Consider the following 25,774-nt stretch of genomic DNA (forward strand, 5'->3'; position numbering starts at 1 on the left):
GCCGGTAAAAGAAGGAAAAATAATAATAATAATAAAAAAATGCGGAACACTAACAAGGCTATACTGATTATTAGTTGAAGAAAGCCAAAGAATCTTTACTTTATAAGGCCAAATGAATATGTCCTTGTTGTTGAGAACCAAAATTTTACATGATAGCTCAATCCATGAAAAGTAAGAAAAGACTATGGGCCTTAACAAAAGAATGTCCAATTCATGAAGTTAAGAAGGACTATGAAGATCCAAAGTCCCAAAAAGAAGGAAAAAGAAAGAAATAATAATAATAATAAAGAAAAAAGAAGAGGATCTCAGTTAGGCCAGAGGACATGCAGTAAGAAGAAGGATTCTGGTCGGGCTAGAGGATATGCAGCAAGAAGAATCAACATCAAGGCCCTAGAATCTTGATGTGTCTTTTTGAAGCCTTGAGAAGAGAACCTTGGCTGACATATGAGAAAACCAAGGTGTATGTTCAAATTTCCAGCAAAAAACCATTAAAAAATCCAACAAAATCAAGTATTATCTTTGTAACGCATGGTCCAATCTCGTGGAATCCCGAGTAGATAGTAAGGGAGAAATTGTTTGGTTGGTAGAGGAGTGATTTCTAGTGAAAGGAGGATCCCGAAGGTTTTCCTTGGGTTATATATTTGCTTGGAAGGCATGAACCAATGGAAAACTCAGTTCCCTATATGCATGACATCTCCCCACAATTTCCTCTCAATTGTCACTTTTAATTAAAGCTGTCAAATATTGCATTGAGCAGCTCACCTATTCTTTTGACATTCAAAGAATGAATCTTCAATCTGTAGCTAAAGGCAAATGCCCATTTTGAGTTATAATTGCCTAATTAAGCTAAACCTTTGCCCAACACACATTTTTTACGGTACATACTATAAAAAATAAATAAATAAATAAATAAATATAGGAAAAAAAAGAGAGAGATGTAAAAACATTGCTACGTTTGAAATCTAAAAGCTAATTGCATAAGTTCTATCAATTACACTTTTTTCGTCAAAAAATAATAATCACACTCTATGACTCTTTGCTATAATTATTTTACCAGGTGAAAGTCTAATATGAAAATAGATATATTAAAAATAAAGATATTTGAAAAGGTTAGATTTTTTTTACAAGTATTTTTTTTTTTATCTCAATAACAGAGATGATGAGGTATCTAATGTATCTCATATATATACCTCTCACAGTTATAAAGATTTAATTAAAAATATATATATGTAAGGACTGTGTTGGGATTTGGGATTAAATCCAGTATGGGATTGGATTAGCTTTTAGATTTCAAACGTAGCAATGTTTTTACATCTCTCTCTTTTTTTTCCTATATTTATTTATTTTTTATAGTATGTACTGTATGTTTTGGTATATCCTTTCCGAATTGCAACGTGTAGCAAGTATGAATAAGAAGAAGCGAGTAGCGACTATGTGTTTGAACTTTGAACCAGGGATTGGATACCAAAAGTCGTTCTGATAAAACAAAATTTATTCCAAGAGAGGTAGTTTTTTGGAGAATCGTTCCATAATTTATTAAACAATATAAGGGTACTGTGGTCCACACAAGTTGATGTTTGGCGATCAACATTCGTTTTAATGCGTTTTCATTGACATAACAAATCTTAACAAGAAAACAAAATTATTCATTCTCAAAAAAAAAAAAAATTTGAAATTAAATATAAATGTTCTTAATGTTTGACTATAATAATCTATGTGTTATGATTAAAGAGAGTTAATTTCCCAATTCTTTTTTTCATTGGTAAAAGTCCATATACATTAAGAATGCACATTCTTGGAATGTCATTGGAGCCAAGGTTGGTAATATTGTTTTTGTAACGTTGTTTGAGTATTGTGAAAATATGTATGAGTGAAAAAGTGTTATGAAAATACATGTGTTTTTTAAATAATGAAAACTGTTATTTAAACAACACAACCAAACAAATCCGTAATGTCTTAGAATGTCATTGGAGCCAAAGACATTTTGTTAAAGTAGATTAAATTTATTTTTAAAAAAATAAAAGTCACATGACTCATTAAATAAATTATATGACTAAAAATCTATGTGTAAACTTGTTTCTATGGTCATGTAATGTGTTAGAAGAATTTCCTTCCAACCTAATTTGGAGGTAAACTCTATCCAAAAAGAGGATGGGGAAAGACTGAATTTATTTATGAAATTATAATTTCAATTGATTTGATTAGTTTTGTTTTTCACTTGATTTGCACACTTTGTAACAATGCATAGTGGTTCAATTTAAGGATTACATAATTTCAAGTCGGATAGAAGAGTGTGATTACTGGCATGCTCATAATGAGGCTGAGATTTTTTGTGATGTTATGAGATTTAAAATTCTAATTTTTTATATAATTATAATACCAGTTAACTACCACATGCTTGATACATGACTGCCAAATCGAAGGAAAGTGGAGGATGATTTTGATTGATTTACTAGTTAGTAAGAGCACTCATATCAAGGATTTTAAAATTTTTATCATTTAGCATCTAAAAAACCAACTTTATAGTATTTAACACTTCACTTTTCAATACACCTAACATCAAAACTTCTATTTTTTTTTACCACATCATTAAAATATTATTTATTTATCATTCTTTATTCTTTTTTATTCTCACCACCCAAGCCACCACAAACCCACATAAAGCCACCACAAACCCATGGCACCACCCAAGCCACCACAAATCCACGGCACCACCCATCGGCCTCAAACCAAAACACATCCCGCCGGCCTCAACCCACAACACCACCCATGGCACAACCACAACACACCAACCCACGACACACCAACCACACAGCACACCCACCACGGCACACCAACCCACTTTTCCCTCTCATCCTCTCTCTGCCTCAACCCACAGCACACCAACCACAAACCCACCACCGTTACCCAGCAACCTAAGTAAAAAAAAAAAAACCACCATCTATAACCCAGCAAGACCTATCGAGCAACACCACCCACCGCCATTCCCTTCTTCTTCCATTCTTTAGATTAGTTTTCTACACCCAAAACCCACCCTAGCCACAAAAATAACCACCACCCCAACGGACTAGCCTCTTCGATCTCAACTCCAGCCAAGAAAGCCGATGCCAACTTAAGAATGCCGACCATGAACCTAGAGAGGGAGAAGAGAGGCACTAGAGAGAAAGAAAAAGAAAAAGAAAAAAAGAAAAAGAGAAGGAAGAAAGTTGAGATCGGATTGAGAGAAAAAAATGAGGGAGAGAGAGAAATTATATTTTATTGAGAAAGAGAGAGAAACCTAATAAATTTTTTTTATTTTTATTTTTTATGTTTTGAGATTTTTGCTATAGTGAGCTGTCATCTATGGCAGCCCACTATAGCTAGGTGTTAAAAGTTTTAAGATTTAACATTTTTGATGGAGGTTGTTTTTTTGTGTGTTTGATGTTATTAATAACATTTTTAGCATTTTAGCATTCTTGATGAGAATGCTCTAATAAGTGTGATAAATATGGAAAATTCTTAGGTACTCTTAGAACATAGATAAATGATGCTTCTTCCTCTTACATTCATAGTGGACCCCATCATGAATTTAATGAGTAAACTTCACTATAAATGTGAGAGAAAGGAACATCATTCTCCATGCTCCAAAAGTACTTAAGAATTACTCGATAAATACTCACTTGATACGACACCAAACTTGATCTGACTTGACTCATCAACACCCTTGTTACGAAATCCCAAAGTCTTTAGCTTTCAATTTATTGTGATATTTTTTTTTTCTTGGTCAATTATTTAATTGAAATAGAGTAATGGACAAATGTCTTATGAGTCTTAAATCTATTTATGATTGGGCTTAAATCTATTTATGATTGGTAAGCTAAGATTGGCTGCCCTTATTTGGGCTGTATTGGGCTCATCCGGACCCTGTCCAAATTATACTGTTAAGAATTAATGCATCATATCTAATCTGACTACAGTTTCATGATTAATCTATTGACCATAATTTAACAGTATAACTTGTTTATAACATTCACAGTAAGAAGCTAAAAAAATATAGTTTTTAGCAACTTAAAATATTATTTTATCTATTTTAACATCACACTTTATAATATACCCAATATCAAAAGTTTTATTTTAACATTCAACACATTAAAATAATATAAACAAAACAATAAAATAATATATCCAACATAAAAAATAACAATCACAACTATCAACACATTAAAATACTATTTTTTTAACACCACACATTATTTATTTATTTATTTATATTTGTTTTTTGTTTTTGTTTTAAGTTTTAAGCTACAGTGAGCTGCTATCTAGCAGCTCACTGTAGCTAATACTCAAATTATTTTGAGTATAGCTTCTTTGCTGTACAAGGCATTTTGAGAATATTTGTTGCTAAATTGCACCCTTATTGGGGATAGCTCTTAGATTAGATAAACTGCAACTAAACTTGGTAAGAATACAATTTGGCCTTCAAGTAAAGTTGTTTCTGTTTAAAAGATTGCCTAAGAGCATCTCCAGCAGATTAGGTAAATTTTTGTACTATTTGGAGAATGAATAATGACTTTTACCTTTTAACTACCCACTTTTTCAAATACACTTTCCAACAGATTCTTTATCCCATTCTCTATCTCATTTAAATATTATTTCTTGTTTCTAAAAAAAAAAAATATTATTTCTTCATTCATTATTTATTCTTTTTTTAATAACTACACATCTTTCAACATTTTTTTTATTAAATATTTGATTATTATAATAGAAAAAAAACATTTGAAGAATGAACAGTAGCCCATCAGACTTGATGAGCTATTGTTCATGAGCCAAAAAAAATTCCGGATATAAAGAGTCTATTGGAGAATGAACAGTAGCCTATTTTGTGGGTTTGCTCTCTAAAGTAGAGAGAAATTTGTGTTTAACTCTCCTGTTGGAGATGCTGTAATAAGAGCTAAGTATGAAACTGCAAATCGATTCAAGTCCTTTTGCCAGTATTGCCTATGCAATTATCACCTTCTCAGTTTTTGTCAGCTCAAGATTTCTATGCAAGGAGCAGCCTCTGCAATAGCAACCAGATGGTACCCAGGGCTGTCATCTGCTTGTTGCTATTGCTTGATCTCAAGCATTAAATGGAACGTGAAATATAAGTTAAAATATTCTTTTCATATATCTTTAAAATATACTTCAAGTTCTATTATCATTCTTTATTTTTAATATTTTTTTTAAAAGGGTTTATTTCTGTCCATAATCAATTAAAATGTTTAATCGTTCATTTTGAGCACATTCTTTGCGTCAACAGTTGGGATGATCGTAGACTGGTATATCTTCCTTTGTTCATTAGCTACATGCACAGTGAGATAGTGTCAAACCTTGAAACTGAAGCCCAAAAGAATCTAAATAATAGAATGTTGGATATTCTAGGTGATGGTTAACTTCCAAAACTTGAGAACAACATTATACCACTAAATCTTAGTGGAACTCATACCCTCGTTTAAAAAAACTGGACCGAATTGTCCAATTCAATCGAGAATTGAACCCAAAACTGGTTTGGTAACAACTAGAAATCAAACCCAGTTTTGATTCTTTGACCATTCCAGTTTTTAAAATTATGCTCATACCATTATTTTGAGAGAGAGAGAGAGAGAGTCCTAGTCTTTCATGTATAACAACTTATATAAATATGAGTGAACTTTGGACTTGGTTAGCTAAAATATGTTAATTTTTCTATATACAAGCATTGATAAGTGCTCTAAGTATCTATAAAAACTGTAGGTTTTAAGGAGCTCTTAACCCCATTAAAAAAATTTCCGTCAAATATGCAATTAACTAATAAGAAAAGATTTTTGAAAAAAAAAATCTTTAAAATTTTTATAGATTTTTTTTAATGGAAAATTTTCAACAAAATTAAATACAAAGTTAAATTGGATAAATTTAAAACTTAAAGAATTCAATTGAAAAAAAAGTAAAGTTAGAGAATTGAAATAAAATTAAACTAAATTTAGAGAGTGTAATTTACATTTTAGCCAAAAATATTCCACCACTTTTGCTCAATCTTAGTCCGGTCCGATCCGGTCCAGGACCAAAAATTGAATCTTATTAAAATTTAGGACCGGACTGGACCTGATGACCACTCGGCTCAAATATCCAACAAAGCAACAGAAAGTAGAAACAAGCCAAAAAAAAAAAAAAAAAAAAAAAAAAAATTGTTGACAAAAATCCGAGGAGAAGCGTTTGTTGTCGGTTACTTCTGGTCAGAGTCAAAAACCTTAAAAAAAAATCTTTCCAAAAATCCACAAAGAAAGAAGGGGCCGTGTCTCAGTGAGAGAGAGAGAGAGAGAGAGGCATAGAGATGGAGGCGAAGATTGAAGGAGGTGAAGAAGATGAAGCAAACAAGAGAAAATGGAAAAGGAAAAAGAGCTCAGAAGCTTCATTCTGTCCAATAAATAGTCTTGATGATGGCTGTCTTATGCACATCTTTAGCTTCCTCTCTCCAATTCCAGGTACCCCTTTTCATTCCTCTGCCTCAATTTCTCTCTTACTATTCATTTCAATTCAAAACCAATATGTTTCCTTTAATGGGTATCACTTGATTTTGTTTCTTATTGTAAACAATAAAAACCCCATCTTTAATTTCAATCAAGATCACTTTTTTTTTTGGGGATGATTCATTTGGGTGGGGCTTTTGCTGACTATGATGGTAAATGTAGTATTTTTAATCAAAGTACCACTGATATTCTAGAATATATGCATAAGGGTTTGTGTTGATTAACAATACTGATAAAATTAGAGGAGATATGGGGTTTTAAAAGTATGTAATACTATGGAAGTTACAAGCTTTAAGAAGTCTGATTGGAGTTCGTATTGATATCTTAGGGTGCATTTGTATAAGCCATGTTGGAAGACGGTGTTTTGAGTTAAAAAAAATGAGCGTTTGTAAAAAAGCTATGAGGAGTTGTGGGTGCAAAACAGAGTTTTGGGGTTTTAAAAAGGGTCTTTTAAGCTCCCAAAACGCTTAACCAAATGGACTCTTAGTGTAAAATTTAGATGATCCTGAGTTCAAGTTTGTGCCCTACTGAAATTGGGTGGTGGTTTTTTCTTCTTCTTGAATTTTTGGAGTTTGTAATGCAGATTATGAGAGATTTATAGTTGGCAATAAATGTGCTTAGAAGACTCAGAATTTGATACAATTTGTTTAACCTATTATCTAATCTATAATAAAACTGGAATTAGCTTTTCTATTGGGTTACGTGTAGGACTGGCAGAAAGGCGCCCACATTGATATTAAACATAAAAAATACTGTGTGAACGTGAGCATAAATTTTTACCACTTAACTTGGTGAAAGATATTTAGTTCCATACCTGTGAGTGAGACAATCCAATATAATTCTAGAAAGAATATAAAAGACTGAGACAGACAATCCCCTATTATTATTATTTTTTTTGATAAGTAAGACAATCCCCTATTATTATGAAATTGAAAAAATAGAGTTAATCCACCATAATTGTCCATAGATTACAACAGAAGGAGTCGAGGGATATGCAACCTCATATAGATCAGCCAAACCCTGTATTTATCTAAAAATTGCAAAATATCTGCATCCACTTTAGTATCCATATGTCAAAGGGGGCAAAAAAAAAGAGAAGAAGAAGAAGAAGAGAAGAAAATAAAACAATATGGCATGCCGTACTTTGTAGATCCAATTGCTGCATATATTGTATAATATCCTAGATGTTAATAACCTTTTATTTATTTATTTATTTTTTATATAAGTAGTAACTTATAGAAAAAATGAAGAAACTTTATGTACATAGGGTGTATACACAAAGCTCTCCTATAGAATTACAATATACATGGATCACATTTGACAGAGAATTTATGAACTTTGAACTAGTGAATTCATGTTACTACATCCAAGAGTGCAAAAGACCACTCAAATAAGGTTCTTAAAACAAAGATTTCCACTCAATAACAGAGTCCTCTGTGCTATTGAATATGTGACCACATCAAACATAGAGGAACCATATTCCATACAACAGAACTGCCATACTTACCAAATCATCTAAGCTATCATTTTTATTTTCTTAATGTATCAAAGTCATAACAGATTCAGAAAATTATCAAGGAAGATGATTTTTCTTGTATAGGAGGAACCCGGTTGGATTTGTGGTTCTTGTCATGGAAGAGGAATCAAGTTTAGTAAGGTCTGGGAGTAAGAAACAAGATCAATCATTTGAATGTAGAACTTTTTGTTAATGTACTTCTTTTCTTTTTTGATGGTTAACAGTCTTGAACTACCTTATGTAGCTTTTCTAAATGTGGCAATTTATGACAAATAAGGTGGGAGTTTGAATCTTTAAGATAGCTATAACACAGTTGAATTACATTGGCCTAGTAGACAATACCACCATGCATGTATAACACAATTATGAACTTATAAAAAAAAAAATGGTATAACACAATTATGTACAATTTCTGTCACAAATTGCTATTGAGTTTGCAGATCGGTATAACACCGCCCTCGTTTGCAACAGATGGTGTTACCTGGCATGTCACCCTCGTTTGTGGCTGCGAGTGGACCGATCTGTCAAAGATTTATCTGAGCCTGGGGTTTTCCCCAACATTGAGACTGCTGTTGCTGCCGCAAGGTTTGTAAGATACGTCTGTATATATGTCATTCTTGGTCTAGGTGGCACCTGACACTAACTTTTTCCATTACAGGCCTGGTGATACCATTTTAATTGCAGCAGGAGGGAGTCATCGTGCCTCTAATATTCAAATAAAAAAACCACTTTGCCTGGTATTTTCAAAGTTTCTTTCAAACTAGAAATTGCTTAAGTATCACACATGGTTCCATTTGTATTTATACCTTTAGATTTGAATGTAGGTGTTTGGTCTCGCTCTTAACTGGTTAATGGGTACACTATTTACGTTGTTGGATTTGAATGCATCTACATTTTGATTGACATTTGGAGAGAAGAAGCTTTTATACTAATTGTTTTGCTTGATAATATTGTGGTTATTACTTTGAAAAACATGAAATTTGTAAGAATAATTTCCTTAGTCTTACCTGATATTGTTACTTGCAAAGAGGGAAAACAAGTTCTTTGGGGATTAAAAGTATTGTACCTCTTAATGAAGCAATTTGACCTTTATGAGTAGCTTGTGATAGCAGAAATTGTGTTCAGTAACCCTAATGTGAGGTAGGGTTGTCTTGGATTACAGGAAATTCGTTCCACTTTTAGGTTTTGGTGAGGGGCAGCCTTTGACCCAACCTACTGCATCATTTGCAGCCCTATGTTGGTTATATTTTACTCTCTTTCACCTGATGAGTTAAAATGTCCTAACCACCATAGCAATCCCCAATCATTGCTTAATTATTTTCCTGTAAGTATTGTGATGTTGCTGATTCTATGGCTGGTTCTGCTGCAACAATATTCAGGCTGCATTTAATCTCATCTTAGAATTCTAATTGACATCATCCTAGAGAATTTTATAGCTTGATTTCATTAAGTTTAGATGATGTGTTGCATTCTAGTCATTTTGTGGCAAGGAATTCATTTCCATGAATACCATGCTTTGTGACAAACAGGTTTGCATTGAACCATCACTGCAGATGCAACAAAATTGCTTTCAGCTCTCTCATGAGAATGGACAAATTTACTTGTTGCTTTTCTGTTTTCTGGACACCTTTACAGTACCATACATTACTATAATAAAATGCCTATTTTAAACAAGTGGTGCGTGATTTCCTCGTACTGATCTTATTCTAGCAGAAAGAAAAACAAACTTTTACTGAAATTGTCCTCTTCCATTATAGCTACTTTCAATTTAAACTTACTTTGTTCAGATTGGTGGAGGTGAGCTTCCCGATGAGACAACACTCATTTGTTCTCGAGGTTCAGACAGGTTTGCAAAGTTTACATATATTTTTCACCTTATTTTGTTATGTGGTGGTTTTATGGGAGTTTTCTTTCTACAACTATATATTCGAGGGTCCACCTCCATGCTGTTGGATTTAGTGGCAGAGATCTAGAAATGAAAAGAAATGTGTTTGAGCCATATGCCGTAAGCATGGATTCAAAAGTATATCTGTCACAATAGATATTCTGCAATATTATGTATGTTAGTGTCGATAGCTACCCTTTAAGTTTATCTAGCAGTTTGGAAAGTACTCCTGGTGAAAACCACTACTTTTCTGTACATGTTCAACATAAGCAACAAATTTTGGTATGTTCTGTTCATTTTTTTTGGGGCAGCGCATTGGAGTTCATGTCCACCTGCAAACTGGCAAACCTAACAGTGAAGGCAGAGCTTGGTTGCTGCTTGCTTCATAGAAAGGGAAGGCTAACTATAGATGGATGTGTTCTTCAATGTGAGTCGAACCCCTTGGACTATCTGTCATGCCCGATTGTGAGTACAGCCAGTGCTACTCAGCAGCTCTCTTCCTCATTGAACAGCCATAGTGATGGTGTTTTTGTCTCTCAAACTCGCATTGAAGGAGGTGCAAAGGCCGTTTTAACAAGTGGGGACCTGGAATTGCAGCGAGTACGAGTCATTTATGCTCGAACGTCTCTCTTATTCTGGTTTGATGTAGAGCATCAGTGATGATCATTATCATCCTGAATTGTCTGTAACATTATTCAAATGTTTAAACATGTATGCTATTCAATCGATTATCAATTTGTGATTTTTTAGATTTCTGTCTGAAACTTACTTCGACTTGACCAATTCACATTTTACCTTGTACTTGGGTTTTAGATCATTTTACATTACCTAGAGGCCCTGGAAACTGAAATTTATCACTACCCTAGCGTGAGGGACACCTGAATCTGTTATGTGCAGTAAATTAATTGCCATGTTAAACATGATCCGTTCTTTTTTCATTACTAGAATGTTGAGATTGGCAGAATTTGGTGGCCTTGAATACCTGGAAAATGAATTCCTTCACCTAGTTCATGAGAATATATATAAATTTGAATTTTGTTTGAGTTTTTGTATTTTTTTGTATTTTTTTTTCGGGTGGTGATTTGTGCGTGTGTGAGTTGGAACCTTTTTTTTTTGGGTCCTAGGAATATTGATCTTGAAATTTTGATAAATTTACTTTATTACAAATGTATGGAGACCAACCTGGTTATGTTACTCATGATGGCATTTTCTTGGAAACAGTATGCTAATCCCCTAAAGATTATGGGCTTGTGAGTAGTAACACCCCTATTATACAGGAACGGAGTACTATCCTTTACTGATTGTGATTGGACTACTATGCTTTCTTGGAGATTCACATTATAAATTATTGGTGATCTAGTCTTGCTAACATTTGGAGGCAATACTTTTCAAAAAAAAAAAAAAAAAAAAACCCTTTTGGAGGCAATAGTTAATTTAATTGGAGGTTGGGCGCTTGAGGTTTGTTAGCCTTGGGTTTGTTAGACCAAGATTTGTTGTTGGGGTTGCATATTCTAGAGAACACCGTGACTTTATGTTAAATCATTTGGTGTTTGGATAGTATTCATGTATTTTAGAAGGCATATGATTTGTAGTTGTATCGTTGTAAATATGTTATGAGCTCTGACTTGTGTTGTGGAGATTTTGGCTTGTGAATATTTTGTCATATAGATATATTACCTATTCGGGAAAGGAAAAAAGAAAAAGAAAATCTCTTATAGTTTTTTTCGATGGTTCATTTTCTCATGCCTTGGACCTTTTCTGGTTTGGGGCATGACAGACTGACAGTTGATGCTTAGGAGGAAATGAACTTATAAGGTCATCTACTTAAAAAAACCATTACGCTTCATCATTCTTTGATGGGTAAAATACCTCTGTTAAAGATTACAGAAGAAAGAAAAATGTTCCGTTTTCAAGCTGATTACAAGATTGATGCAAACTGTGTTAAGACTACAAAAGAAAGAAGAAAGTTCCTCTATCAAGCTGATTTCAAGATTGTTGATGCAGACTCCATTTCCAGGGAAGAGATGATCGTTTCCTCTCTAGGTTCTTGGCTTTCCCTTGTGCTGTCTATGGATATGGATGATACTTCATCTCTCAATATATGAGGCTCTTGGAAATTCTCTAAGCATATTTGGGATTTTCTCAAAGCTTCCAGCTCCATCGAAACCTCTTTCATTGTAGGCCGCTTTTTTCCATTCAATCTCAAACATCTCATTGCCAGGTTTGCAATAGCATGAATATCCTCTCTACTTGCTTCTCTAGCAACTCGAGGTTGTAAAATCTGATGCAGTCTATCCTCCTTTGTCAATGCAATGAAGTGCGAAACAAGATTTCTCTCTTCTTCATCTCTTGCAAAAGAAATTGGTTTTTCCCCGGTTAGAAGCTCTACAAGCACAACTCCAAAGCTATATACATCACTTTTTTCTGTGAATTGGCTTGATTGGAAGTACTCTGGGTCCAAGTACCCCAAAGTTCCTTTCACTTCTGTGGTGAAGTGAGTTTTATCATCCGGGACTGCTCTTGATGTACCAAAGTCAGACACTTTGGCAGCAAACTTATCATCCAAGAGAATGTTGGAAGATTTGATGTCTCGATGAAGGATGGGGATTGATGCTGCACAATGCATATATGCTACTGCTCCAGAAACTTCACATGCAATTCTAATGCGGTTCTCCCATGAAAGTGATAATTCAAGGTCTCGCCGATGGATATGTTGGGAAAGGGTTCCATTAGGAATAAATTCATAAACAAGTAACGGATAGTCGGTCTCCAAACAACAACCCAATAATTTGACAATGTTTCTATGATTGATTTGGGAAAGAATGACTACTTCATTAATGAATTGCTCAATTTGGCTTTTATCAATTCCTTTTGACTTCTTAACTGCAACTATGTTGCCATCAGGTAACATTCCTTTATAAACTGTACCATAGCCTCCTTGACCAAGAAATCTGCTTTTGTTGTAGTTGTCTGTTGCCCTTTGCAGTTCCTCTGCATTGAATATCTTTGCTTTCTCACTACTTCCATAAGTTGAGAATTTTTCTTGTAACAAGAAGCCACCGTTTTGCTTGAACAATTTTTCCTTATGAATTCTGTGTTTTCTTTTCTTCAGGAACTGATATAACTTGTAGCCTAAAAGAAATAGACACAAGAATACCATGCCAATGCCAATACCTAAAGTAAAGAATAAAAAATTGATCAAACTATATGAAATCTGTGTAATTCTTTCATTAGTACTTTAGTTGACAGACTAATCTAAATTAGACCTTCATTGATCATATCTAGAAAATTTAACAAGTAAATGTGTGTGTGTGATTCTGGTTGTCCAGGGAGAATTTGCAGATAGCCTAATTTGATTTTGATTAAAAACCTATCTCCAAGACAATTTTGGGATTGTATGTCTTGATTCCAATGAGTGCAAAATTGCCAGATTCTGTGTGCATGCTCAGACGACATACGGAGAACTCAATTTTCCTTTCTTTCTGTGAGGTTTTGATACTTGATATAAGGATATTAGATACTGATTATTGGTTACTGCTAGGCGATATGGGATGTGACTACTTAATTATTCCAACCAAAAGTTTGTTTTTTCAAGACAACGGCTAGCTCACACACACAAACACATACATAATTACACAGAGAGAGAGAGAGAGAGAGAGAAAGATACCTAATAGAGCAATCCATTTGACCGGAAGCTTTCTAGGATCGGTCTTGCAGCTGACACCATCTGCAGCATAGCCATTAGGACAGTCGCAAAAGAAACTACCCGGATTTGTAGTGCAAGTTTTGCTTTCCAGAGGAACCAGAATAGGTGTAAATGGATAGATAGTGCTATTCTGTGACAACATGTTTGCCTCTAATATGCTCTGCACACTAACCTCAAAAGCCTTTGCAATTGATGAAACCGTATCATTTGTTGTCACCATATAATCGAGCAAGGAGATGACTCCATTCACCGTCTGATTCTCAGTTGGGCATGCACATCTCACTGGAATCGTCAGCTCTATGCCCACCGGAATATCTTCACTATTATAGTAGTTTTGACCAATCAGTGCCTGGCAAGTGGTAAGGCCTTGGTAAGTATTATTCGCTATACGAAAATATGTATCTGATTTCTTGACGGTGTAATGAGCATAGTACTGGTAGATAGAGCCAGAACATGAGCATGTAATTGGAACTATAGTCAACCTATCAGCTGGAATGCTGTCGAAAATATTTGAGACATTGTTTATTGAAGCAATGAGGGAGGCTTCGGATCCAAGCAAATCGGCGATGCTTTTGGCAGTGTCATAGGGTGGTTGGGACCTGAAGGTTACATAGGATTTGCATGACTGCAGAGGAAGATTGCATAGGTACCCTTTTGATATAGAAGGGTTGCCAGTGCAGTTGAGCTGTGAATTGTTCAGGTAAGCTTGTTGGCAATATGTTGTGTCACAAAACAAACATAGAAACAGGACTATTGAGAGAGTATAGAATGAAAAGCTCTCCATTGATCTTTTGAGTTTCCAGACAGTTCAAATGAGTTTGGCTTGCTTTGCTTATTTCTTATTACAACGCGGAATCAATTTGTCTAATTGTAAGACTCATTATAGGTTAGATAACTTCTTTGAATTGCTTGGTATGGATTTCAAGGGACATATATAGTCAAACAAGTGTTTTAAATGCAAATTGATGACGTTGAGGAATTGTATTAAGGGATGACTTGCGTGTTTCAGTTGGCTTATAGTTTGTAGTTGATTGGGCCAAACGTTGCTTATCTTTGTGAGGTGTCCATAGAGCAGTTTTCAAAATTTTCTTTGCGAATCAGTCATGTTCTCATGTGAGAGACTAGTGTATTGTATTTCTGTTTCAACACATGAGGTGAGATGTCACCAATCATATATAAAGATAATATATATATATATATATATATTATTTATTTATTACAATCATGTTAGAGACTTGTGTATTTCTGTTTCAGCACATGATGTGACTTGTCACCAATCAATATCAATATATATATATATATATATATTTATATATACATAATAGAGACCTCATGTTGGAGACCATGAGATTGTATCAAGTAGCACATTCCTTAAAATTCTTTTTATTTAGGCTTCTACTTCAAAGAGATTGCATTTATATCAAATATATTATTAGTTCATTGAATTAACTAATAGAGTAAATGTATATACTAATTATCTATAGTTGTGCATTAATTATTTATTTTAAATGAATTTATAAGATTATTTTTATAAAATTTATTTAAGAAATAATTTTTAGATGGAGTAATAATATTAGATTTACAATATGACATTATTCCTCATGTTTAGTTGATTTGACAATTTTTTTTTTTTTGAGAAAGTGCTTTGACAAAAATTGAAACAAAAATTAAAAAATAAAAAATAAAAAATTGTAAATTCACTAAAAATTAATATTAACACTTTAAATTTCCTGATTCCTTTCAATGACATGTGATACATATATATATATATATATGTATGTATATATTGGTCAACGATATGTGTGTGTGTGTGGGGGGAACTGACATTGTAGTATTTATTCTATATAATTAGAAATATAACATTTATTTATTTTTTATGTGAGGGACAATTGATTTGAAATATGGTATTCTTACTAAAATTTTAGTTTTCTTTACAACTATTGGAACAATGTCCAACAAACTAACATAAAATCCATAATGTAAAAAAACATAATTGAATGATATTTGCATTTTTTGTAGGCATGAAACATGTCTATTTATATGATCCAATATATCATGCAATTTTAAATTTAAAAAACACATACATATACTATGATCTAATCACTACACTATTCTTAGTGTCTTTCTATTTTGTTTATAAAATAACTAAAGATTACCTTTTTTTTTACAAGGAAAGTTATTGAATTTTTAATTTTTTACATCGATAGTTGAGAATGAGAGATATGAATCTAAATGTCTCTATTAGAAATTGAGATGACACCAATTAAACTAAATCTTATTGAAATATTGGAGAAAACTAATAATGAGTTACATCGCACATTGTGTGGAAACTCAGCTAGTTATAGTCTAATTAGGTGTCCTAGAAATAAAAATTTCCAACAGTTTAAAAAGCCAGTTGAGTCTTGACATGTTGAATGATCTCCTCCTCCTTGCGCAACAAGACCAATAGTTGCTGAAACAACTCTAGCTTTTGGTTAGACTCCTTGTCATTTAACTTTATCCATTTGCGTTTCCATGCATTTGGATAAGTCTTTCAGCGAGTCCCCAAGACTATTATCATCTAACACAGTTGGAGTAGAAGGAATTGAGCAAATGTCGAGACCACGGAAAGAAGTTTTCAATTCTTCTCGAATTTGTCTGATTTTCAAAATTTCAACATCCAGGGAGCCCTTCAAATTTTCCAAATTAGTTGAGAGCTGAGAGGTGTTAGTTTCCATTCCCGTAAATGTGGTATCCCGTGATTTTAACAGTTTCATCTCTAAATAACTTTTTTTTTTTTTTCCTACCCTTAGCCTTATTGGGCTGCCAGTCCACAAGAACATCCTCATTAACATCTCTGTCACTAGAACTCCCACCAACCCCTTTGTCATTAGCATCATGGTCTCTCGGAATCTGAAACACCCAAAAAAATTTATTTATTTATTTTATCCAAATAAACACAATTGAGTTCAAAAATAAAGTTCAAATGCAAAGGAAACTTGAAACTATAGATTACTTGAATTAACTTAGTGGATGGCTGAGAAGGTTGAGATTGAGTACCCTCATTTGCCTGTCCATTGGCACTAGGACCCTCATTGTTCTCCAAGATCTTTACTTGGAGGACAATTCTACTACCTCCACCAATTTGCAAAATGGGTTTTTTTTTTTTTTTTTTAGGGCAAGATTTGAAAAATGGGTACATGGACTAGAAATGGGTTTCAATTTTGGGGTTCTCTTGCTGTATATTTCTTTGTAGGTGTAGTGATTTTGGTGTTTGAATCTGGGTCCTATTTTGTTATGGGTATTGTGCTTGGAAATATTTGTTGAGCAATCTGCCTGTTTAGAATAATTTAGTTGGTCGATTGGTATTGTGGTTTCTGTCAAGGTCTCATGGAGATTCTCAAATGATTCAATTTTGTGCACAGATAGTGCTTGTACTTAGATATTTACTTGCTCAAGAGCTGAAGGATGCTTTTAGAGATAAAATAATGAGTGTTGGTGATCTCATTCTACATATGTCTTAATTGTTAAGTTTATATGTATCTTCCTAAAACTCCTCGAGTAACCACATATTCTGGGTTTGGGAAGAACAATGGGAGAAAGAAAAATGAAATTCTATTTGATTAAAGAAAATGTAAGAAAATAAAAAGGAAAAAAAAATTGGTACATAAAAAAATATTTTTAAAAGCTGATGTGGCATTTTTTGCCATCTAAGCGTTGATAGGGCATAGCAGCTAAATACAATCTGATAATTTCCCATAGCCATTTAAATTTCATGACATAGAATGGTAATAGACATCTTCTCGAAGGCAAAAACAATTGGTTGAGTTTAACAAGTTTGCCACCAACTTTGACCACAATGTCATGGTAATACAAGTGACTCACTTAGTTATAATTTGTATATTCACTATTTTGATTTTCTATGGAAATTTAGAACATTGATAAAATGAATGTAATGACAAGTGGGTGATTTGTATATGGATACATTGATGAATGTATGTAGTGGACATGGGTGAAATCAATGGCACATTACTGTTTGACAATTTGGTCTTTGATGAAAATTGGTATAAGTGAGGGTCTATTAAATTTGATCATTTTGTTGAAGTAAGGTTTGTTTAAAACATATTTTATTTATTTACCTTATTGTAAATAAGTTTTTGTAAATAATGATTCTAACCTATTAAACCTTACTTTATTTTTATTTTTAGTTTTGGTTTTATCCTTTTTTGTTGGCAACTAACTAGACATCACTTTTAGAAATTAAGGATGCATATAGCTGGTACAAAGGGTGCACCTAAAAATTCAAAAGAATTAAAATATGATACAATCTCATCACGTGAAGAAAAAGCGGAAATCTAACATTGTATTGGCATGTCCCTCCATTATTATTGGGTTATAAATTTCGAATTAAAAAAAAAAAAACCAAAATAATAAAATGATATATTTGTAGAAATAGAAATTTGAAAAAAAAAAAAAAACTTTTAAAAATAGTTCAATTTTTTAGGAGAACAAATTATCTTCAATAAATTTTAGAGAAAACAAATTATGGATTGTATCATATTAAAAATAATTATATATGCCCATATATTGCGTGGGTCTGCGACTAGTGATATATGAAGATAATCAGATATATTTATTTGTAAGCTAGTTCCTAGTATTCCTTCTCAAAAAAAAAAAAAAAAAAAATCCATTACATAATTTAATTTAAATAGTTGATAGGGACGGGAAATATGGCTAAGTAACCTTAATTTTTAAACTATCTAATTAAACAATCCCCTTTTCAGACTATATAGCAAGATACTACAGTTTTGGAACTTGACACTAGCAATTTTTTTTAATTTGAAAATTTTGCGTTAAACTTGACGTTATGATGCTGAGTTCTACTTAAAAATATGCATAGAACTCGATATCACTAATGTTGAGTTCCAGTCAGAATTCGATATTAACAATGTCAAGTTCTAAACTAGTGGTATTTTGCTAAATAGTTTGAAAAGAGAGTTATTTGGCTACATAGTTTATAAATTAAGGCTATTTAGCCATTTCCACCTGACAGGGACTCAAGTATTTGAATTCCTAATCCCTTATTTCACAAAGTCTTGTTAATGTAGTTAATTCATTATATATATATATATATATATGAAATTGATATGCATGAAATATATACAATAAAGTTTTCTCGTATTTACATATTTAATCTTACTTTTAAATTTGTGATTGATTATAAACTACTTTTGTTTTACAAGTTATAAAGGCTTTATAAGCCAATGAGAATTAGTAGAAGACAAGGAAGAAAAGAAGAAGCTATCCTCATAGTTTAACCCTTTGTTTATTTTGAAGTAAAATATTTTTTGAAAAATGATTTCCCATTTTCAGGTGTTTATTTGCATGTAGAATGTAGTTAAACTTGTAAAATATTTTTTTTTTTTATTGTAAAATCTTTCATGAAAAGTTGTAAAACAATTTACCATTAAAAATTTGGTAAAACATTTTACCAAAACACATAGTGGCTTCCCCTCACCTCATTTAGTACTTAGATAACCGGTCTGGTGTGTTGGGTAGCCAGTTTTGGCAATTTGGTGGCTTGAACCATTGTTGCGGTGACCTTTGCAGACAGTCCGATCACTAGAGACATTGTTTCAACGATTGGTGCTAGAGGTTCAATAACTGGAGACACCATTCTTGCCATTAGTATTGGTGGTTTGGTCATCGAAGACACCACTTCGATGGGGGTCACCTGCAGTCCGGTCATTGGAGCCATCCGATTGCAGGTCCTAGTGGCCGCTCTACTGTTTTGGTAGTTTACTTGAAAATTTTTATTTGTCAGACCAAACACCTTAAAATTTTACTAAAAATATGAAAAAGTACATGCAAAATATTTAAGTTTGAAAATATTTTGCTTCAAAACAAATGAAGCGTAGGTGCACGTGACCAGGCGGAACTAGAAAGTGCTCCAATTGGCAAACCAAAATACCAGACCTTGAAGGCAACCAGTCCAGGCGTGAAATGAAAGGCAAAGAAAAAGAAAATAAAAGAATAAAAGCAAAGTCCAAGAAAATGGCTAAAGTAAAAGGCGAAAGAATAATTCGCTCTGTGCTCACCGCATGGCTGCGGTCCAAGAAAATGACTTACACAAGCAGAAGCTGGGCAAGTCCAACAAGGCGTGAAGTAAACAAAAAGAATTAAAAAAGAAAAGAAAAGAAAAGTGCGGCATTGTAACGTTGTGTAGGAAAAGGAAAAGAAAGAAAAGTAAAAGTCAACAAATAAATGAAAGGAAGTTTATTTGTCAATCTTAATTGGTGGGCTTGTGGTCTTAATTGGTTGGACAAATTACAACTTACTTATCAAGTTGCTTACCTTAGTTTGAAATCCCCCAATGCAAGTAGGCGTGGAGCCAACAGTAAAATCAAAACACTCCACACTTGATACTTGAGAACAATGAAACTTGACATGCTAACCTAACACCAAAAGGAAGGGATAAAAAGAAAAAGAAAAAAAATGAAGTTACTGCGTAGTCCTTAATACTTCAAAGGCTATATCATACAAATCTTGTCCCATTTTTTTTTCCCTTATCCAAATTTACCCGTTATAATCACTCACAGGTTTACTACACTTTTTCTAGCTAGTCACTTTTTTTAAAAAACTTTCTCAATGCACCTCAACCACAAATCCACAATGCTTTAATTACTGGATCCTATAATTTACACATAATAATAATAATAATAATAACAAAACTACTTATGTCCTTATACTTAAAAACCTCTATGTTATTTTTTTTTTCTCTACCATTTTTTTTTTTACTTTTTTACAATTACAAATGATGTTGTTTTGCTATAGATCCAAAACTTAAATATTTTGAAGAATAAAGAAAAAAAACTTTATTTTTTCATATATATATTTTTAAGCAATCAAGGTGGTGAGACACACATACAAAATTTATTTCTATATTCTTATTACTTTCACTTTGATTTATTTGAAAGAACTAAATTATATGTTCAAAATTTATGTATTTAGATAGTCTCTTCTATTAATTGTTATTAGTTATGAATTGATTATTTTTGTTCATTTACTTTGATGATATGAAATTAAGAAATCATTACTTTCATTGCTATTTATTTTGATTAAAAATTCTTTATTTTTATAAATATTGATTAATATTTTTTAAGTTAATTTCATCTTTCAATCTTGCATTCGCTATATGAAAATATGTATCTGATTTCTTGGCTGTGTAATGAGCATAGTACTGGTAGATAGAGCCAAAACATGAGCATGTAATTGGAACTGTAGTCAACTTACCAGCTGGAATGCTGTCAATAATATTTGAGACATTGTTTATTGAAGCAATGAGGGAGGCTTTGGATCCAAGCAAACCGGCAATGCTTTTGGCAGTCTCATAGGGTGGTTGGGACCTGAAGATTACATAAGATTTGCATGACTGCAGAGGATCATTGCATAGGTACCCTTTTGATATAGAAGGGTTGCCAGTGCAGTTGAGCTCTAAATTGTTCAGGGAAGCTTGTTGGCAATGTGTTGTTTCACAAAACAAACATAGAAACAGGACAATTGAGAGGGTGTAGAATGGAAAGCTCTCCATCGATCATTTGAGTTTCCAGACAGTTCAAATGATTTTGGCTTGCTTTTCTTATTTCTTTGTGAGGTGTCGTTGGAGCAGTTTTCAAGATTATCTTTGCTATTGTAAGTCAATGTTAGAGACGTGTATTTCTTTTTTCTTATTTATTTAGTATTTATTTTTTATAAAGCGAGACGTGTATTTCTGTTTTAAACACATTAGGTGAGTTGTAACTGATCATGTATAAACATAATTTTTATATATATATATATATATATATTATATATATATTTATTTATTTATTACAATCATGTCAAATAATGTGTATTTCAACACATGATTAGGTGACTTACTGGAAAAGTAGAGACCTTATATGGAAGTTTACTGGGAGAATGTATTAAAAACATGTTGATCTAAATTTGTTTGACTTCCCACTATATTGTTTTCATCTGACAAAATTTGTTGCCTTTTGTCTTGTCTTGTCAAGTGAGCTTCTCTAGTTGGACTGTCTGTTCGTCGTAGAATTGGCTAAAAATAAGTTAATTTTGAGTTAATTTCACTCTACTCTCTCCAATTCAAATGGAATATTAAAGTGTTAGTTAGAGATATAGAGTAAGTACAGGACACATTCCCTAATAAGAGAGAGGACATAATTAAAATGGAAGAACTTAAGCTAATTTTTAGGCGCAAACCACTTGCAAATCACGTGGAGAAATCGTTAGTTTTGCCAAGAGACTCTTTTTTTATAAGTTATGTAAATGGCAAACAATGTAAATTGCAAGTCATGGTTGTTGACGGTTTTTTATGATTATATTTAATTATTATTTTTGTTAAATGTTTGGAAAAGATATTTTAGATTTCAGGTTATAAAGTATTAATCAATATGGACCAATATTTAAGCAATTACACAGGATATATATTAATTAGGTTAATTTTATGAAAAATAAATATTTATTATTTTTTGTTTTATTCATTGACCACTGGCAAAGCGCATATGCCCAAGCAAACTATTTTAGCTGTGATTATTTGATATTTAGATCACTATTTAGTATTTACATCAAACCATAACTAATCAATGTGTAGCAATTAGGAACGACAATGTGACATAGAGTTCAAGATATAACTAGTTAGTTTTTATAATTACACACGTTTTTTCAAACTGTACTTGCATTTTTCAATGGCAATGCACGGGGTTATTTTTTATTTATTTATTTATTTTTTTTCCGTAGAATAACTTTTTTTTTTATTTAATTTTTTAAAATTTTTTATAATACCTTTGCAAAATATATCTTTTAAGGTGTAAATAATTCTTTTCTTTTTTCACTCGATTCACTTTGCAAGATATATATTATTTTTTTTCTTTAATGTAGAAAATTATATCTTGCAAGAAAGTTAATAACAATATGACAATTATTAAGAGAATACAAATATTACATGTATTGATAGATACAAACAAAATTAGGGTCTTTGTCAATATGTGACAAAAAGAGGGAGAGATAGATGAAATTTGGAAAAATGGTTTTTAACTATTTTTGATGGTGTAACAAAAAACATCCAACTCCATAACTTGTCTATATGTCTCGTCCAACGAAAGACAAGCTACGACAAATCAAATAGGCGAAGTGATTGTTCCAAGCGTTCTGGCTAATCTCGTCCGTCTTTGGACGGACGAGACCTCATGGGAATCTTACTCATCATCATTCAGGCAGGGGCAAGCCGTCCAAGATGGTCTCGTCCGTCTTCAATAAAAGATGGACGAGTTCACCTTGGAACGGCCCGTCCAACCTAGGTAACTTCCATAGCGGTTATGGAAGTTACCCCCAATTCTCCGGACTCCTCGACATTGGGAACGGTTACTAAACAGATAACCGTTCCACACATACTATATAAGGATTCTTCGATGAAGGGTAAGATATTCAGACAATTTTATTTTAAAGAAAATACTCCTTCCTTATAGAGAGTTCAAAAGTAACTAACTTCATCATCGGAGGACTTTTGGCCGGTCCCCACCAGTCCCCTCTGATTCAGTGTTCTTTGTGTTACAGGATATAGCCCAAAGATCATCGTTCGAGTCTCGTCAACCTACTGATATCCAAGGAATTATCAGTTGGTGCCGTTTGTGGGGAGAGATTGTTTCACAGTTTACTTCTCCGTGACAAAGGGTTGATGGTTTGGACTAGATCGAGGGCTACTAGCCCAGGCCATCAGGGAGGCAGCAACCCACATCGCGGTCGCCAGTCTGCACCGGTCATGCAGGCATCATCTGTCTAACATGCGCAATCTATGGCAGACGCTATAGCGGAGTTGACTCGCCAAAACCAAGAGTTAAGAATGGAGATTAATATGAGGAGGCAGACACGTGAAGAACGTGAAGAAGGAGGACAAACACAGAGTCATGGCGGTAGAGAGAATACCGAAATTAGAAGTCAGTTCAAAGGCACCACTTCACGAACGGTACCACACTTGAAGGAAGAAATGGACCAAATGAAGAGAGTTATGGAGGAAATGAAAGAGAATATGAGAAGGGCGAATCCGATAGAAGATTTGGTTCACAGAACTGATTCCCCCTTTACGGCTTCCATCAACGGTCACCCCCTCCCATCAAAGTTCAAGTTGCCTTCTCTAGATTCATATGATGGAACACGTGACTCGTTTGATCACATAGCCATTTTCAAGACCACCATGCATCTTCAAGGGGTGCCTGACGAGATAATGTGTAGAGTCTTCCCTACCACCCTTAAGGGTCTGGTGCGAGTTTGGTTCAGCAAAATACCTCAAATTTGGTAAGTTCTTTTGAAGAGTTAAGTAAGTTGTTTGTTAACAATTTTATTAGGGGACAAAGGCACAAGCGTTCCTCGTCCAGTTTGTTGACAATAGATCAGGGGGAGAACGAGAGCCTTCGGTCATTCATTACCCGTTTTAACAGAGAAGCCCTGAGTGTGGATGAAGCAGATGATAAGCTCCTATTGGCGGCCTTCCATAATGGGGTGAATTCAGATCTGTTTATACATAAACTCTATGAAAAAGTGCCCCAGTCCATGGCCGAACTCGTCCATTCGGCTCAAAATTTTATGAATGCAGAAGACGCGATCATTGCTAAGAAGAGGAAGAGGTCTGAAAGAATGGACGCAAATCCCAGTCGCCATCCCGAGCAAGGTACTCGTCCAAAGAAGGGACGAAAGGAAGAAAGGAGAGATTGAGATAGTAAGAAGCCAGACCTTTCAGCATGGAACCAGCAATATACCCCTTTGAACGCCTCACTTGAGCAAGTCCTTATGCAAATCAAGGATGATCCTTCCCTGAAATGGCCAGAGAAAATGAAGGGGGATCCCAACAAGCGTAATAGGAACAAGTATTGTCGCTTCCATAGGGATCATAGTCATGATACAGACGAGTGTTTCGATTTAAAGCAACAAATTGAAAATCTTATAAGGCAAGGGAAGTTGAGGAGTTTCCTTGGACGAGACCACAGGGACGAGAAACAGAAAGGGAAGATGGAAGAATCACGACCATCACTCGGAGAAATAAGAGTCATTATAGGGGAAAGTTCAACTAGCCAGTCGTCCAAGTCCAAGAAAGCATACTTGAAGGTAGTACAGAGCGTCCAACTTTCTGGACGATCATCGAGAGCAAGGTCCACGGACGAGCAGGCAATCATCTTCACGGACGAAGATGCTGAGAGAATTCATCACCCCCATGATGATGCTCTCGTCATCTCCTTATTAATTGCAGACTACACAACTAGAAGAGTGCTTGTGGACAACGAAAGCTCGGCAGACATTTTATATTATCCAACTTTTTAGCAGATGAGATTAGGACGAGACTAGCTCCGTCCAGTAAACTCCCCCCTAGTAGGCTTTGGTGGGATGAAGGTGCAATCAGTGGGTACTATTTCCTTATCCGTGGTAGTGGGAGTATACCCACGACAAATCACCAAGGATGTGAACTTCCTTGTGGTAGATTGTCCATCCTCCTACAACGCTATAATTGGAAGACCAACTTTGAATAGTTGGAAAGCTGTTACCTCTACTTACCACTTATCAGTCAAGTTTCCAACAGAACATGGAGTAGGGCAGGTACAAAGGGACCAACTGGCAGTAAGAGAATGTTACCTGGCCATGTTGGCCATGGATGAACAAGTTCAAGCTATGAATATTGAAGAAAAGAAGGTTGTAGTAGAGCCTACCAAAGCATTGGAAGACATTTCCTTGGATGAAGATAACCCTGAGAGGTGTACCAGGGTTGGAGCAGATTTAGAAGAGAAGATTAAAAAGGACCTCGTCCAGTTTTTGAAGAAAAACGTTGATGTGTTTGCGTGGAGTCACGAGGATATGCCGGGTATAGAACCTAGTGTCATTACCCACCGTTTGAATGTATGTCATTCCTCCAAGCCTGTGCGGCAAAAGAAGAGGGTGTTTGCCCCTGAGAGAGATGGTGCAATCAAAGACGAGATTCAAAAGCTGATGGTGGCGAAGTTCATTCGGGAAGTATACTACCCGGATTGGTTGGCCAATGTAGTAATGGTCAAAAAGGCAAATGGCAAGTGGAGAATGTGCGTAGATTTCACTGATCTGAACAAGGTTTGCCCCAAGGATAG

At 34.0% G+C, this 25,774-nt stretch overlaps 2 protein-coding genes across 2 annotated transcripts; one reads left to right on the forward strand and one right to left on the reverse strand.

Annotated features, from left to right (window-relative positions):
- The first annotated feature begins 6,165 nt into the window (after window positions 1–6,165).
- On the forward strand, window positions 6,166–10,705 carry LOC115987708 (F-box protein SKIP5). The gene is made up of 5 exons (XM_031111305.1): window positions 6,166–6,479; window positions 8,481–8,625; window positions 8,699–8,777; window positions 9,828–9,886; window positions 10,237–10,705. The coding sequence occupies exons 1-5, from the start codon at window positions 6,329–6,331 to the stop codon at window positions 10,583–10,585; spliced, it is 783 nt and encodes a 260-aa protein (XP_030967165.1). The 5' UTR covers window positions 6,166–6,328; the 3' UTR covers window positions 10,586–10,705.
- Window positions 10,706–11,728: 1,023 nt separating this feature from the next.
- Window positions 11,729–14,516, reverse strand: LOC115987707 (wall-associated receptor kinase-like 2). The gene is made up of 2 exons (XM_031111304.1): window positions 13,593–14,516; window positions 11,729–13,099 (listed from the first exon to the last, which is right to left on the reverse strand). The coding sequence occupies exons 1-2, from the start codon at window positions 14,413–14,415 to the stop codon at window positions 11,901–11,903; spliced, it is 2,022 nt and encodes a 673-aa protein (XP_030967164.1). The 5' UTR covers window positions 14,416–14,516; the 3' UTR covers window positions 11,729–11,900.
- Between the last annotated feature and the right edge of the window lie 11,258 nt (window positions 14,517–25,774).

This window comes from Quercus lobata, chromosome 4 (assembly GCF_001633185.2).
Source record: "Quercus lobata isolate SW786 chromosome 4, ValleyOak3.0 Primary Assembly, whole genome shotgun sequence".
Classification (NCBI taxonomy): Eukaryota; Viridiplantae; Streptophyta; class Magnoliopsida; order Fagales; family Fagaceae; genus Quercus; species Quercus lobata.